General features: G+C 51.1%; 1 protein-coding gene across 11 annotated transcripts in view; it reads right to left on the minus strand.

The window, feature by feature from the left end:
• The window catches only part of MCF2 (MCF.2 cell line derived transforming sequence), a 51010-nt gene continuing 33631 nt past the window's right edge, over nt 1-17379 (minus strand). The window contains exons 14-30 of one of the 11 annotated variants that reach the window (XM_039722504.1): nt 15660-15748; nt 15037-15125; nt 14756-14822; nt 12958-13073; nt 12782-12851; nt 12366-12458; nt 11975-12067; nt 11246-11371; nt 10276-10497; nt 8559-8651; nt 8184-8262; nt 7595-7658; nt 6642-6748; nt 6459-6571; nt 6123-6235; nt 4629-4729; nt 1-343 (exon numbers count right to left, since the gene is read on the minus strand). In XM_039722504.1, coding sequence (XP_039578438.1) covers nt 303-343; nt 4629-4729; nt 6123-6235; nt 6459-6571; nt 6642-6748; nt 7595-7658; nt 8184-8262; nt 8559-8651; nt 10276-10497; nt 11246-11371; nt 11975-12067; nt 12366-12458; nt 12782-12851; nt 12958-13073; nt 14756-14822; nt 15037-15125; nt 15660-15748 — 1676 coding nt within the window. In that variant the 3' untranslated portion in view covers nt 1-302. Of the gene's footprint in view, nt 344-3885; nt 4390-4622; nt 4730-6116; nt 6236-6458; nt 6572-6641; nt 6749-7594; nt 7662-8183; nt 8263-8558; nt 8652-10275; nt 10498-11245; nt 11372-11974; nt 12068-12365; nt 12459-12781; nt 12852-12957; nt 13074-14755; nt 14823-15036; nt 15126-15659; nt 15749-17379 lie in introns of those variants that run through there. The other 10 variants (XM_039722503.1, XR_005629042.1, XM_039722502.1 and 7 more) reach the window with 10 other exon arrangements.

Here is a 17379-nt window from a genome sequence, read left to right on the forward strand (position 1 = left end):
GAAACTGTAGTGTACTTCTCTGATGAAACATGATGTATGTCATGGAAAAACAGCAGGAAAAATGAACAAAATACCATAATTTCCACAGGCGAAAAGAAACAAAGAGCAGAGAATGGCTTCCTTGATGGGCATGAGAAGCTGCTCAGGGCCCCGGGCCCACTCAGTGCAGATGAGGCTGAGGAGGTCTGTGAATGTGATGGATAGTACAGGACAACTCCAACTACTGTGCTAATTCTCTGTAACACTTAGTTGAAAGCTTCCAAAGAGCATCGAAAATAGGATGCTACTAGTTCACCCTTAACTCAAGGGGAACTGAACTTTCTCGTGTTACACAGGGCAGCATCTATAAAGTAATGGAGAATGATGTTAATATTCAAGCATCTTATTCCAAGAAATACATTGTTCCCTGTAATCATGTAACATTTGTATAACAGAGAAGAAATGAAAGCACTCCTGCATTTCTCCCTAAAAGCTGAACTCCCACTGGCTGCAGTGAGAGCCCTGACTAAGGCAGGACCACAGGGTTTGACTCATTTCCATCACCAGCACTTCATTATCCCAGCAAGGCCAGCTGAATCTCCTCTAGCTCCTTCCTTTGGCAGGCTGGAGATGCTTTCCTGGCATTACTGAATAGCTGTGCTGGCACTGCAGGGCACAGGAGAGAGCCTGCTTTGTGCTGCAAAGGCCCAAAGAAACCAGCACTGCCTCCAAGGGCCCCTGTACAGACACAGAACCCGTGGCTGCAGTGTTCCAGGGCGTGGGGGGCAGTGCAGAGAGCTGTGCTGCAGGTGGCACTGGAGCCAGGACATGGGCAAAGCTGGCACCTTTCAGCCAACATGCTACAGCAGCCTGCCAAAGCTCGAGCCACAGCTCCAACACCCTGGCCAGGCACATCCAGAGGGGCCAGGGGCACAGGAGAATCCCAGTGCCCTGCCCAGGGGGCACAGGACAATCCCAGTGCCCTGCCCAGGAGGCACAGGACAATCCCAGTGCCCTGCCCAGTAAGGACACAGGACAATCCCAGTGCCTGTCCAGGGTGCACAGGACAATCCCAGTGCCCTGCCCAGGAGGCACAGGACAATCCCAGTGCCCTGCCCAGTAAGGACACAGGACAATCCCAGTGCCTGTCCAGTAAGGACACAGGACAATCCCAGTGACTGTCCAAGGGGCCCAGGACAATCCCAGTGATTGTCCAAAGGGCACCAACAGGGCACAGGACAATCCCAGTGATTGTCCAGGGGGCAGAAGACAATCCCAGTGACTGTCCAAGAGGCACAGGAGAATCCCAGTGCCCTGCCCAGGGGGCACAGGACAATCCCAGTGCCCTGCCCAGTAAGGACACAGGACAATCCCAGTGATTGTCCAAGGGGCACAGGACAATCCCAGTGCCCTGCCCAGGGGGCACAGGACAATCCCAGTGATTGTCCAAGGGGCACAGGACAATCCCAGTGCCCAGCCCAGGGAGCACAGGACAATCCCAGTGCCCTGCCCAGTAAGGACACAGGACAATCCCAGTGCCCTGCCCAGTAAGAACATAGGACAATCCCAGTGCCCTGCCCAGGGGGCACAGGACATGCAAGCTCAATCCTTCAGGCACTGCCAGTGGGCACAGGGGATCCCCCAAGGCTGGGAGGAGAGGGTTTGGCAAGCAGGATGTTAAACAAACTAGGAGAGGGTCTGGCACGTAGAACAGGAGCCTGTGCCCACCTCAAATCACCAGAATGGCTGGGGCAGGAAGAGAGTTCAGAAGGAATCTGGCTCCCAGCCCTGCCCCGGGTGCTGCAGTGCAGCTGAGATCCCTTCTCTGCACTGGCACAGACCTGCCAGTGCTGCTCAGTGCCACACTGGCCACCCAGGGACAGGCAGAAGTGTTTTGTCTCCTGCTGCAGCGCAAAGGGGAGTTGGGATTGCAGTGCTGGAGCCCCAGCCTTCCCTGAAGTGAAGAGGTAACCTTGCATCTGCGTGTTAATTCATGGAAAAGCCAAGCCAGGTAACCAGGCAATGCCTGAGCACCTGCCAGGCAGTGGAACTGCCAGCACACAGGTGAGCCTCAGCAGTAGTCACATTCTGAGTATTGCTCTTTGAGCACGGTTCTCTCCAAATATTTTTCATTTTGAGCTCTGCATGTTAGCACCTGCAATACAAACCTGCTCCTTCACCATGCACATTAAACACACCCACCATGGGTTTGCACAGCAGAGAGAATAAATCTGTCTGCAAGAAAGCAGCAAGGACTAATCTCTGAACTTACAGCTAGAGGCACACCAGAAGGAAAATTCATTTTTAAAATGATCTCCAAGCCAGCCACCTTCCTCCCAGAGAACCCCATGGCTCATATCCAGGCCAAGATTCACAAGAGGACTGTGGATTTGCAAAGCTGGAATGGCTGGGAAGGAAAGCATTCACCAAATACCCCTCTGCTGACTTAAAATGGACAGCAAAGGGTTCCCTGTAACTTCATTGTGATCTGCATTGGCTCAATGCTGGAATAATTAGCAGGGGGGGAGAGGAACAGCTTGTAAGGCATGCAGGTATCAGCCATCCTGTGGGGGATAAATGTAAGGAGAAAAGTGAAGGTAAGGGAACCATTTATTCTATTCAGCTAAAGGCTTCACCCTGAAAAAAATCCCAAACTCCAGATTTGTATGAGTTCTGCTATGAAATTCTGTGACTGGACAGAGTTTTCATTGGGGGAACCTGGAGCTGAGCAGTAAGACAGGCACTGTCCCCACAGAATGCCAGACCTGCCTCTCCCCCAGCACTGAAGTGACTCCAACTCTCTCCGGGGACCCCACAACGTGTCAGTCCAGCTCACAGTGCCAACCTGCAACCCAGCAGCTCAGCATCCCTGAGGCTCCCGAGGCTCCCTCTGCCCTGCCTGGCTCCACCAGCTGGCTGCCCAAGTCTCCCTGTGCTGTTCTGGAGCAAGAGCTCCATCTTCTGAGGCAGCAGCCAGGAGCCCAGCCCTGTCCAGGGAGGCAGAGTCACCTGCGGGTGAAGGGACCAGCCCCGGGGCACAGGCAGCTGCTGAGTGCAGAACACTGCAGGAAAATCAGTTTAGAGTGCAAGCTGCTTATGGCTGTATGGACACACTGCTGAAAAGCTCCAGGAACAGCTCCAGGAAACAGCAAGAGAACATCCTACCCCATCCCCAGTATTTCCTGGGGTGTGTGGAAGATCAGGGTCGTGCCTTGGGACTGCAGGCACCATCAGAAGCAGCAAAGAGAGCAGTGAGCCAGCAGGGAGAACAGAGCCCCAGTGCCCTCAGGCCCTGGGACACGGCCCTGCAGCCCCTGGGCAGTGTGTGGCACTCACAGCAGGCATTTGCTGTGGTTCCAGCCCGTGCCATTCCCCTCAGCTCGTACTCAGCAGCTTTTGAACCAGTCCAGAGCTGACAGTCTCCAGGTTTCTGGGGATATGACCACTGACAATGCAAACCAGGGTTCAGAGTTTCCCAGCACCTTTTTCTGAGATGCATTCGCAGCTGGAAAACCCTTCTGCATAGGACCCGGTGAGATGGGTAGCTACACATGGAGAGAAGATCAAGGGAGCCACAACTGCATCTTGAAAATGGGGTGCCAGTAAACTCTGAACACTGCTTAGCAAACTACCCCTTACAGAAAATCAGCAAACCTTCAGCCTGTGAGATCTGACTGCCCTGCAACAAAGGGGATAAAAAACCTTCCTGTAGGAGGATTTCACTGAAATATACCAAAAAAACCATCAAGAGCTGACTGGAATTCTAAGTCTTTCAGATGGCTTCCTTCACCTTCATAAAAATAAAAAAAAAATCAATTCTGACAGAAAGAAGTATTTAAAGAGAAATCGCCTTGCAAAACTTGCTTCATACAGTTATAGCTAGTAATTTTATTTTTTTTAATGGACTAAGTCTACGTGGGAGCTGTTCCATCTCCAGCCCTGCTCTCCCACTTGCAGAGGACAGCGTGGTGATGAGAAAACACATGGAGCAGTGACACTGTGGACATGGCAAGGGCAGCGGGCTGCTCTTAAGGCATTTTCTTGTGTCATCTCTTATGCTTCCCTGTCTATTTCTATGTACAGTTACAGCTAGAAAATGAGAACTCTGGGTTTGGAGACTCCAAGCCTTTGGCTGAAACCTGGCAACCTGTTTGTAATAAACTTCCTCTAAGGGTGGATTAACCAGCAGGCAGCAGTGAGGGCAGGAGGGAGGCAGCAGGGAGGAAGTATTGCCTTTGGAGTGCTGGGGTCAGGCCACGATGTCTCTGCAGCAGGAGGAGTTTGCTTAGGTACCTGCTGCTCACACGGGGAGTGAGCTACAGCAGGGAGGAGGCAAAACAGTCCTGGGAATGCCTGGTCAGACTCCATCTCTTCTCCCCGGTCTTCTACCCAGTGCTCGTGCAATGAAATCTACGTTTTTAAATGCTTGGTTTTAATTTACTAGTGCCTAAAGTCTCAGAAACATCTTAACGTGTTAAAGAAAAAAGCTTAATTTGCTACTTTTGCAGGCTTTTTGGAATAGCTGCTTGCTTTCCTATTTTCCAGCAGAGGCATAAGCAGCCAGATTTAGTACATCAAGTGTAAAGCAAATGGCTTAAAAGACCTGATTTGAGATAGGAAATATTTCTGCTAGGCGTGCTATCAAATACCTGCAACTTTGGCATTCCGAAACCTGCAGTCACCGACTACAATCTGCAGACTGTGCACAGGAATCCAGCCTTCTTTTCTTCTGTTTAGGTTTTTCACCAACCTTGGAATGACAACAGCATTAGGAACAGAAGGCAGCCATCCCAGAGGCAGTTTGGTGGGGCATGCTCTGCACAGCTGGGGACAGCAGCAGTTTGCTCCAGCCAGGAAAGCATTTTAACAGGACCTGGCCACGTGTTTAAAGTGCTCTTCCCACCTGAATTCAGGAACCTAATTTAAAAGCCTGCACCTCTGTAGGCCATGGAGAACAGGACTCCCTCTCAAGTCATCCTGCCTGAGACCTGCAGAGATGCCAGCTCAGGAGAACTGGCTACTGAAGGAGCTAAGAACAATTATTTTTCTCACTCCTCTGCCATGTAGACTGGTAGGATGGTTTTAGTCAGGGTACTGTAAGTAAATTCAAACCAAGATTTAGGCAGCTGGAAACACTCATGCTCAGAAGTGACAACCCTCTGTCTCATCATGCAGTGAAATTTGTGCTACCAAAAGCTTGGTGTGTGAAATCTCTGGCTGGCACTGGCTGAGCCCCCAGGAGTGGTGAACTTCCAGCAAACCTGAGATGCCTTGCATCTGCTTTTGCTACCAACAAACTGAATGTTTCAAAATGCAGTGGGACTGGATGATCCTTGCAGATCCTTGCAACTGAAACATTCTATTTGATCCTGTTCTGATTTCCCTTAAAGGGGTGCAGCTGTCAGCCAGGAATCCTGCACGGGGCATTGACATCTGTGCATTCACAGGCTGCTGCCTGCCCCAGTCTGACCCAGGCTCCTGCCAACATCACCCTTCCCACACCCCAGACAGGGCTGTGGCACACTGGGCCCCTCCTGCTGAGACCCTGGGCTGGCTGGGAGCTGCTCAGAGCCCTCCTGGAAAGGGAAGAAAAAAACCTCAGCCAAACTGCTGAGTCCCAGGAGGGGCATGCTGCCCCCAGACAAGGGCACCAGTGGGCCAGCAGGCCCTGGGGTGTTCCCAGGGGAGAGGCAGCTGTGAGGTGTTCCCTCGTGAGCCTTGACAGCTTGACACACAACAGAAACATCTGCAGCCATCCCCCAGGGCAGGGAGCACCCTGCAGCTGTCTGGGGAGGAGAACACCTTGCAGTTACTCACTGTGGCTGTTAAATGCCCAGAGGAACAAAGCCTGGAGCTGAGCTGGGATGGACAGAGGGAAGCACCATCTGAAGTGGGGACAGCATGGCAAGGGGGGCTGTGAAGGTGTTGGGAACACCCGTGGCCAGGGAAGTCCTGACTCGTTTCCCCAGGCTGTGCCAGTGTGGGTGGCACCTAGTCTTGGCAAGAGAATGAATTCTGCAGCTTTCTGGAATGCTCTAAAGCTCAGCCAGGAGCTGCACTGAGTGTGTCACCAGGCAAGGGACCTTTCAAGGGACTGCCCTGCAGGCTCTCAGAGGTAAGGCAAGCTAATCCCAAATACCTACCACTGTCCCTCACCATCTTCATGCAAGAGCTGGATTTCATCCCCGTTTTTCACCAGCAGGTCCTCTGATCCCCTCCTCTTGCAGTCTGCAAGGGCTTTGTATTTCCCTGGAGACTGTGGCAGAGAGAAAAACTTGTATTATTCAGCTGCATTTTGTATCACCAGCTGTGATTTGTGACTGCTGCCTGAACGTGGCAGAGCCCTACCAGCCACCTGAATTAGAACTATTTCAACAAACTGTGCCTGGGACAGCTTCTCACGCCCCAGAGTGAGGTGGGAGATTCTGAGGGACACGGCCAGGACGGGGGGAGCAGCCCAGGGGTGCCCAGGCACCTACCAGCTGGCTGCCATCCTCCTCCTCGGTGTCGGAGCAGGCGGAGAGGCACTGCTGGCCTGCCCACTCCTCCAGCCCCTCGCAGATCTCCAGGGACTGCGACATTCCCGGCCAGCCTGCAAGACAGCCGGGGCTCAGGCTGGGCCAGCAGCCCCCCAGAGCCCCAGGGGAGGGAAGGGGCCCTACTTCTGTGGGGTTTGTTCTGGGGGGACAGCAGCCCGCTGTCCAGCAGCACCGGGCTGGTGCGCTCCGAGTCGTTCTCTTCTGAGCTGATGGAGGCTCTCTGCTGCTTCCTGAGGGTGCAAAACAACACAGCCAGTCTTAGCTTCACTCCACCAGCGAGCACCAGCCCCAGGTTCTGCTAAACAGGGTCACAAATAGTGCTGGTGCCTCTGAGTGTGTGTTTGTGGGAAGATTAAGGACTTAGTGCCCAGTTCTCAATCTTTTTGGGAGGGAAAGGAAGCTGCTGCAGTGACTGCCCTGAGTGAGAGCCCTGTCTTTGCTCTGCTCCATCTGCAGAGGGGAGCAGCTCAGGCTGAGCTGCCAGGCCCAAGGGTGTCCCTGCAGACCCTGTCGCCAGGCCATGGCACCCAAGGGTGAGCAGCAGCACACCCCTGTGTCCCCTGCCCAGGGCCAGCACAGAGCCAGCAGCACTCCGTGCCCCCTGATGGGAGGGCATTTATTGTATTTGTATTGTATTGTATTTGTGGGGTGCCCTCGGGGCAGGAGGGAATGATGGATCTGATTCCATCTTCTCAGAAGGCTAATTCATAATTTTATGATCTATATTACACTAAAGAGTACTAAACTACACTGTACTAAGGAATACAGAAAGGATACTTACAGAAGGCTAAAAATATAATAATGAAAACTTGTGTCTCTTTTCAGAGTCTGACCCAGCTTGGCCCTGTTGGCCAATGAGTCAAAATAATTCACATGAACCCAATGAAACAACCACCCGTGGGTAAACAATCTCCAACCACATTCCAAAGAAGCACAGCCAAGGAGAAGCAAATGAGATAAGATTGTTTTCCTTTCTCTCTGAGGCTTCTCAGTTTCCCAGGAGCAAAGCCCTGGGCAAAGGGATTATTTTCAGGAAATGTGACTGTGGCAGGCACCCAGCCCAGGCTGGCACTCACCTGTCCCCCAGCTGGGAGGAGAGTGGGAGCTGCTCCGAGCACGAGCCAGGCTGCTGCTTCTCCCCTGCTGCAGGGCAAACACAGCTTAGCATCCAGTTCTCCACTAGCAACTGTCACACTTGAAGCATTGCTTTAAAAATCAGACCTTTTGCACAACCCTACTGGTTTGTGTTCAGAGAAAAGCAGACCTGTGGGCTCTTGCAAAGCACAGAGTTAATTATGATTGAGGTGGCATGTTAGCACAAATCCAGCACTGAGCATGCTCCTGAGCACCAGGAGATGCTTCAAATGAGGCATCTGGTTTGTATCTTGTTGAATTAAACCTATGACAACAAACGTGAAATAATGCCCAAGGTAATGACAACTAAACAAATGTACTTGTGTGATTCATTGTCACATCAGCACCCAGGTTTTACTGCTCCAGGGTAAGTTATTTCCCTGCAATGTAAGGCCTCACTCCAGCATTTTGCTACCAGGCTTCTAAAAATTGATTCTCCAGTGAGAATTTGTGGACTTGAAGACCAGCAATGAGCAAATAGGAAAGCTTCTGCTGCAGAATGAAAGCCACAGAGAAATTGATCCAATGTACCTTTTATAAGCTCTTGCTGCTTGAACAAAATTTTTCTTATTTCATTCAACCACGCCATCTTCAGATCTACTGTTTGGGCCTGGAAGAAGAGAAAATTGTTTGAATTGTGAATTAAGAGTCATCCATTATCATGTAGGAATAAAATCTTACTTTTCTATGCTGTAATTATCTGAAATCCCCTTTATTCCCTAAAGCTACTACTAAATTTTCATCAAGAATCTTGATTCAATCTTTTAAAGTGGATGATTCCCATTACATGCAGGCAGGCACAGTGGCACCTGTAGAGCTATCACTACAAGCAGGAAGATCAAGCAGAAACATTTTCTTCCCACAGCTCTGGGGCCGTGCAGACACCCAGAGTCTGAAGGGACAAACCTGCACCACGTAGACCTCCTCTCTCCCACTGTACCAGATCTCAAATTTCCGGTGGTCTCCTTTCACATTCTCAGTTATCCCAACTGCATTCATCTGCAAATCCAAACAAACAAACAATTAAACACAGTCCAAGGTCCCTCCTCCCCAGGAACACGGGCTGTGACAGCAAGTTAAAGCTGTTTGCACTGAATTTAACATGTTTCATCAATTTCAATTTATGTAGCAACTGAAAGTCATTATCTGTCTCGCTCCTCCTGACTTTCCATCAGCTGCATTTTGGATTAGCCTTCCACAACAAATCAATGGACCCGTGGGAACTTTTCATTTGGGAGCCAGTGGAACCAAGTGAAGCATCACCTCAGCTGCCTCTTTCTGCACAGAATGTCCCAGATTTGGCACATGAAGATTTATAAATACGTGACATTATTTATCCACACAGATTATTTTTTTCCAAAAGCTGGGTAATTTCTGGGATGCCCCAAGCCTGGCTTCCAGGACAGGCTTGCAGCTGCCTCCTGCTTTAGTCATTATCCCCAACCCCTCTGAGAGTTGGGATGAAGCACCCAGGGCCCAAATCCTTCAGGAGCTGCACAGTGTGACCCACCTGAACCAAGCTCAAGCCATGACTAGAGACACAAAACTGAGCTCTGACCTCCCTCCTGAGCAGCCCATGGAGCTGAAAACTGCAGCAATACCTGAAACCACATGAACCATCCCCTCCCTAAAGCAGGGTTGGCTGGCAATTATTCACTGATTAAAGGATGGCCAAGAATAGCTCAAGTACCCCACGTGCATGTTTGGAACAGATGTAATAATAAAGGTATCATCTATCATAAATTATTCACGCAGACTGCGTTAGACAAATGCACTATAAACACAAACAAAACCTCAGAAATAACATCTGTTCAACCCTGCTGGTCCTCCCTGACAATGTGTGCGTGCCCAGAGCTGCTGGCCTGAAGGACTTGGGTGATTTCCAGCACAGGAGCGATGGACAAATGTTCTGTTCCAGCTGTTCCATGTGTTGGTGCCCCTTTCCAGTGACAGGAACAGCCCCAGGGAGCAGGAACCAAGCTGCTCCTGACATCACAGGAACATTTAGGCAGGAAAAGACCCCTGAGGCCATCGAGTCCAACCACTAACCCAGCACTGCCAAGGCCACCACGACCCCTGTCCCCAAGTGCCACATCCACAGGGCTTTAAAGCCCTCCAGGGATGGGGACCCCCCTCTGTCAGTGCCCACTCCTCACGTCCCAGCTGAACACCCTGGCACAGCTTGAGGCCATTTCCCCTTTAGAAAGCTGGATGAGACTCCAGTTTGATTTTATAAAAACTTAAAATTTATGAAAGCTGTGGGAAGGGCAGCCTGGAGAGCATCTCATCCAGTCACTGCAGTTCCCAGATCTCTGCACCTTGTTTACCCTGGCAATTTATGGGGCTCCTACAAAACTGCCCAGGCATCAAGACATGAGAAATTTTGGATGATCCATTATGATGGCAAAGAACAAGTGCCAGGAAGAGACAGTTTAAGGTCTGTTCATCCAGGTTAGAGGACTTTAAAATTCCTTTCCTCCCCCTGCCCAGGATTTACTGTCAGCTGCTGGATCACTGCAGTGCAGACCAAGCTGGGTCAGTGCAAAGCTCTGGGTGTTCATCTGCACCAGACCCAAAATAAATGTAAATAAAATAAGTATAAACAAAAATAAAAAGCTCTTACTTTCAGAAAGTGCTTGAAGCTGTAGGATGAGGTTTTGTCATATCCATCTCCGTGCTCCTCTCTCTTCTTGCAGAAGACCAAGGCTTTCTCATACAGAAACAGGTGCCTCTGCATGGGCTTGAACCTGGCCAGGTCCTTCATTTTTGTGGGCCCTTTTCGGTGTCCTGCCCACACGCTGAAGGATCCCTGCATCAACACCTTCCCCAGCTCACTCAGGTCACCCTGGGGAGAGCACAACAAGCAACAAAAAGGACAAAGAGGTGAATTAAATGTGAGAGGTGAATTAAATGTGAGAGGGCTCTCCAAACAATGACAGCACACAGGCCAGCTCTGTTCCAAGGCACGTCCCTCTAAGAATAGCTCTTCCTGGAAGGAGCAGGGGCTCTTTGGCAGTGGTGACCTGCTGCCAGGGGGCACAGGACTCCGGCAGGGCTGCAGCTGGTCCAGAAGGCCGGGAACTGGAAGAACTAGAAGGAACAGAAACCCATGCAGCTCCCATGGAACAGCATGTCAAGGGCTCTGGCTGCTTCAGTGGGACAGGGAGGTGAGCTCTGAGCCTGGACTGAGGCATCAGAAGATGGAACAGCCCAGGAGGCCAGGCCTGGCATCAGCAGCTTCCCGGGAAGCCCAGGAAATACAACCACTCCAACAGTAAAGGCTCAAACAGCCTGAGAGTGCTAAATGCTGAAAGGGAAATGCCACAGACACAGCCCAAGAGAGCTATCAGGTCAGCCGTGAGAACAGAGGGGCACGCTGGAGAGATACTCCAGAAAACCACAAGGTGGCAAGGCTGGGCACCGCGCAGCTCAGGACCCCCAGAGCCCCGAGACCAGGGGGACGACTGTACCTGTGGGTGTGGGGGCTCCCTGACCCCAGCCCTGCCCACTTCTGTCCTGGCCAGCGCCCACATCCTGCACACCCCCCGTGCCCAGTGCCCCACCAGCCCTGGGCACTGCCCACAGCTGCTCACATCATATCCTGTGATTGAAATCTGATGCATGGAGTCGTTGACTGACTTCAGCAAATCCAACATTGCAACCAGAGCCTCCTGAAGTTCCTGAACTCCGTCACAGCTCGTGCTGTACTTTAGCAGCTCCTGAAAATAGAAATAAGCACGTGTTTGCACTTGAACAAAGCAGATTTTTCCACCTTGCCCAAAGTTTCCAGTGCCCAGAAGTGACCTACACTGAGCTTCTTTTTTCATGTCCCTGGAAAAAAGGCTCCCTCTAGAGCACAGTCAGCATGAGCTGTGGGACAGTGAGGGATGGTCTGTTTTTAATGTGCTTCCTTAAGGAGGGTGTCAGCACAGAGCAGCATCACATTCCTCTGACTCTGTGCTGTGTTTTCCTGCTTGGTAAGATATGGCAATAAGGCTGGGGTGTTTCATTAGTGCCATTTATCAGAGTCTCATGATCATCTCTAGCTTGGTTTTCCTACAAGTGCTTCTGTAATTCTGCATCTCTGAACAGATTCAATCAGTCTCTCTCTCCTTAAAAATGGCCTGTCACAAGCACCTGTTCCTTTTTCAGGCATGTGAACATTGATCTTCACTGAAAGTCACTTCAGGAGAGGCCAAGATAAGCAATATGCCATCCAAAGCTTGGTGCTGATCTACAGGTAACCTCTAATTGAAAAATAAACCAAATCCACTCTATCTAATCTACCTGCTGGTGGCCTTTGGAAGCAGAAGATGAAATACCTTCAGAAGTAACTGGTACTTGGTGAGGCGCTGCACTGGTTTGAGCAGATAGGAGTCCAGCCCCAGTTTGTGCTCTAACTTCCTTTGGCATTCCTGGAACACAGAAGTCACACCAAGTGAGTTTTGCACCACCTGTGAGCAGATATTCCAACAGCACAGCCCTGGGGTTTGATGACTTCAAAGGTTTTGTGTCCAAGGGTGGAATGGTACCCACAACCAGAGAAATATTATAATAACATGCAAATTAACAGTGAGAGCATCTGTACTCCTGGGGTATGAAAATCTCTTTTTGTGAGCATGCTGCAGACCGTGCTAAACAAAGTGCAGGGCTGTGGGCTGCTGAGGAGGCTGCAGGACAAGGCAGTGCCCCGGGGTGCAAGCAGCAGCTCACCTGGAAGAAGGAGCTCTCGGAGCACTGCCTCCAGAGGGACTCGGAGCGGGGCTTGTTCTGGCAGTACTTCTCATACATCTGGAAATCCTCCCGCTGCAAGGCAAGCCAAGGCCAGTCACCCTCCCAGGTCACCCTCAGGACCCGGTCCTGCCGGGCAGCAGCCCAGGCCAGCACCCAGACTCTGTGCTTTCATGTGCTGCCAGCTCTCCTGTCTGCAGCTGGCAGCTGGGTGCAGAAAGCACAGCAGGGCTCACAGCTGGCACCACGGCTGCAATGCCACCTCTGCTGGCCACACACGGCCACTGCTGGTCCTGAGGCCAGCAGCTCACCCAGCCAGCATAGCTGAGGAGCTGCAGAGTGTGACAAGCAGGGAAACCCTGGCCTTGGGTGTGCTTTAGGGACAGTGATTCACCCACCCTGTCCAGGAAACAGCAGCCCACTCGCTCGGGTGCCCCCAGGCAGCTTTCCAGACTGTGCAGGAAAATTCTGCAAGAGATGGCAGAGGGGACAAGAGCACAGCAGTGAGCTGGTGGGGCTGGGCTAGTCAGCACTCCAGGGATCAGCCTGTGAAGGGAAGAGAGCAGCTCCATACTTGTTGTGGAAGTCGTAGATCTCGGGCATGTTCCCAAAGAGAACATCCTTCCTGTTCCTCAGCACGGGGGGCAGCAGCATCAGCATGGCAGGGTTATCCATCTCAGCTCTGTAGCCCTGCCAGATGAAAAAGGGCCCACTCTCAGCTGCCAGCTCCTCACAGGCAGGTGAGAAGGGGACGTGAACAGACTTTCAACATGATCTCTCTGTTTCTAAGTGCAATATTCCTTTTATTCCCTGGTTTTTGGCCTCTAAATCCCTGTCTTCAGTCCCTGGGCACAGGGGGTTGGGGTCCAGAAGGGACGGGGGGGGACAGCTCCTGTGGGGCTGGCAGCACTGCAGAGATGCTCCCAGTTCTCCAAAGGCAAACCAGCCTGGCTGCAGGAGAGGAGCCACGGGAGTGTGTGTGGGGAGAACAGGGCACAGAGGGGCAGGTGATGTGTGTGTGTGTTTGTGGGGAGAACAGGGCACAGAGGGGCTGGGGGCACAGAGGGGCAGGGTGTGTGTGTGTGCAGCCTCAGCAGAGCCCTGCAGACCAGACACAGGAGATCAGATCAAACCTCCATGGTCTCTGCTCCTGCTCAAGACATGCTCTCTCCTCAGCGCTCCAGGAACCCCGGGCTCTGTGCCTCCACCTGCCCCTGACACCACAGGCTCCCAAAGTGGGGAGGAGCTGGAAGGGCCCACACTGGACCCAGGAGATGGTGTAGAGCTCCCCAGGTAAGAGCCCCTCAGTGCAGCAGACATGGGAATGTGCTAACTGCAGTGCAGGGAGCAGGCACGGCCAGGGCTCAGCACCAGGGTGCAGAGAGACCCCAAGAATGCCAAAGGCACAGCTCAGGCTGGCCCTGCTGTGCCAAGGGCTGCACAGGACTGAGCCCCTTCTAACACGGGCAGCACAAACGTGTTCAGTATGTGCAGCACATCTCCTCTGCCTTCCCAACTAATCTCTCACTCACTGTGCTTGGAATCAACACTCCTCATGCTCAGCAGGCATTCTGTAGTTGATTAAGGATGCAATAGATGATAAGTATCTGGAAAATTAGTCATTTTTATCTAAGGCCAGCAAGCAGGCTTCCCTCTTTAAAGGAAATACTGTTTTCAGAAAACTGAAGTCCATCTGTCCATTTTCCTCTATCCAGACTCGATGTGCACAGCAATAAACCTGTGTACCTGCCAACTGCTTCAGCACAGAGTGTGCTTAACAAAAACCCAACCAGTGCAGGGCAGCCACTCCCTGCAGTCCAGATTTACATCCTGCTTGCTCCTGGCTGGGAGAAATGCTGGGGGGGAGCAAGTTAACACCCAGCTTGTTTTGGCCCTCAGCAGGAGTTATTTTGGATAAAGTAGTAATGTCTAAAATGACAGTATGAGAAATCATTAGCTGCTTTCTAAAGCAATGTGCTTCATACAGGCACAATTTCACAGCATTGAGACAGGATTCTCTCAAGGATAAAACACAAGCTGCCTCCTTTTGTCTCCTAAAGGTACAGAAAATTAGGGAACAGTCAAGAGAAACAGCTTTTTGTATCTTTTACAGGCACTGCTAAGGCTAATTACCAGTGCTCCTGTGTACAAACAGAAGGATTCTCCTTCACTGTGGAAGAAAAGCTCATCCTGACACCAACTGTTCCTGCAGATGCCTCCAACAAAGAACACCTAAGGAGCAAACTTGGGCATTTATGACTTTCAGCCTGGTGGAAGCCTGCCCTGGCACATCTTGGCTGTCTGACAGGCTGGCAGGTGCCCTTTGTACAACCCCCAGGGCACAGGGACGAGAACCTGCAGAAGTCACTCACCGTCAGGACAGTGAAGAGCTCCTCCACATACACTCTCTCTGTTTCTATAAGCTCGTTTATGACATGGCTAAAATGGAAACACAACACAAGTGTTATTTAAGGCCTATGAGAAGCCCCACAGGTGATCAGTGCAGCTCAGGGAGCCCAGAACAGTGTGTGATCTCATGAACAACCCACAAAGGAGATGACACCTGGGTCGGGCTGCAGGAGCACAGGGACGGGGCAGGGACTGGCCACAAACAAAGCTCCTTTCAGGGGGTCTGAAGGGGCTGAGTGCTCACCCTTTCAGCACATCCAAGCTGTCCTCACTGTCGGAAATGAAGTACTGCAAGGAATTCCTCTTCTCCTGGTAGTCGTGCATGACCTCGATCTGGAGGGAGATGGGAGGCACTGGGCAGGCTGCAGAGCCTGCAGGGCAGCAGAGCCCAGCCCTGGGCAGCCAGGGAGCCCTGGGCAGGATGAAACCCTTCCTTACGAAACCCTCGGGCTGCAGACCTCAGAAGGGAACAACAGGTAATGGCCAGCCAAAAATCCCAGAAATGCCTCTGCTGCATAAATCTGAACACATGGAAACATAACTCATCAGAGAAGAGTTTCCACAGGGGAGACACCTGGGCATGGGGATATTTCCTAATGCACACCTCTGCCATGTGAGAAATAACTCCAGGGAACAGCACACAGGAAACAGGTGCCTGGATATTGTAAAAATCAGTCAAGCCAGGGCTCAGGTGTGGGACTAATCCAACTAAACCACACACATGGTTTGGGTCTGCTTGAGTTTTTAAAGGGCAAAAGAAAAAGGAAATAAAGAGGGTATCTCCAAATCCAAAGCACACTCAATCTTCAGAGGAGTTTCAGTTTTTCCCTGTATAAAACTAACTCAGATTCCATGAATAATTTTTACCTTGCGAGAACTTGGAGTTTTTCTTGAAGTTTTCTTTCCAGGGAGAGAGAGATCAAATGAAAATTTCAAACTGGAATTAAAATCTACACCTTGGATAGAAAAAAGCAGAATTACATGATGTACATCTATAGTGAAGGGGATTCTTCAGACAGAAATTAATAAGTCAGGAAGAAAAATGGGATACACTTTAAGGATAAATAATTAGTTAGCTAGCACTAATAGCAAACTGACAAAGTAAAGGGTATTTATCCCAAACAATACTGATTCCACATAGCCCATCCCACGGTCATAAAGGCCACAGAGTACAAATATTTAGAAAAAACAAAATGTTCACCAAGGGAACACAGTAATCAAAACCTAACAAAGTCTCTGAAGCCTGGGCATATGATAACAACAAAAACAAAAGCAAACAAACTACAAAAAAAGAACACCCCCTGCTAGGACACTGCTTTAAAGCCCTTTTATGAACGTAGGGCAAGATGCTCAGCTGAAGAAACTTTCTCCATTTTGCACAAATTTGTTGGTATTGTAAATAATTACAAGCTGCAATTGAGCCACGGAGGTAAACTGGAAGCTCAGAAAGAAAGCACCAGTGTCTCCAGTGAGCTGCAGGGCATCACTCAAACACTGTAGAACGTGCAGAGAGCCAGGGGAGGCACGGGGGCTCGGGGGCACCCTGGGTGCAGAGCCCCTCTGCAGCTAGCACAGCCTGGCCCTGCAGCAGCCACACACCCAGCTGGGCACGGCTGGGCCACACCTGGGAGCACCCACAGGAGCTGAGGATTGCCAGTGGTCCTGCCCAGAGACTGCCCTGGGGCATCTGCAGCTGCATGGGACACGGGCACAGCTTCTCCTGCTGCAGGGGCTCTGCCACAGCCTGCAGTGCCACTTCTGCACATCCCACTGCACCTGAGGGCTCCGGGGGGACACATTTACTCTTCCCCACCTCCAAAAAAATGGTTTAAACATTAGAACCACGTTTCTCAGACAGGCTTCAAATCCAGGGCAAAGATAAAAGAGGAAGCATCTGTCCTCAGCCAGAGACAGAAGGGGGGAATGGGGCACAGAAACATGAGGAAGAAAGGAACAGAGGACAGAATGATGTGCTCAGAGCTGGTTTCAAGCCCCACCATAAAACCCATCCATGTCAAACACCCCCAGCAGAGCTCAGCGTGTGCCTTTGGCTCTGCCCATCACGCCACAGGCCGGCAGCAGTTTGATGTTTGCTATCAAACAGACTCTTAAAAAGCTCTCTTGTCATATCTCCCCAAAGAGGAGCCTTTTGTCTTTGCCACACTTGATCATTGCTTTCAGGAGGAGGATTCATGCAGCACACCTGTGCTTTGCAGGTGACCCAGTGCCTCTGCCAGAAAACGTGTGTCCCACAAAGGCATGGAAAAAAGCCCAGCTGGGTGAGGGAGATCTCACAACATCACAGAGCTGGCCACCCATTCACCCCACTCTTTAGGGCAATAATCTGTCTTTGACCCTCTCCTCTTTCTAGAAAGCTGGAAAAGCTGGCCAGGTAAAATGGCAATGCTCTAGTTTGGAGACTCAGAGCTTGTACTGACTGAGGAAAGGGCTTTGGAAGGTGATGTACTCTGGAGAGGGTGGCACCAGCCTGGGAAGAGGAAATCTGGGATTTATTTGCTGCACTGGCCTGCATCTCGAGGAGCTTCATTTCCCTCCCTGTATCCAGCTTCATTCCCACCCTCCACTT

The sequence above is a fragment of the Passer montanus genome, unplaced genomic scaffold (assembly GCF_014805655.1).
Source record: "Passer montanus isolate IOZ18808 unplaced genomic scaffold, ASM1480565v1 scaffold49, whole genome shotgun sequence".
Lineage (NCBI taxonomy): Eukaryota > Metazoa > Chordata > Aves > Passeriformes > Passeridae > Passer > Passer montanus.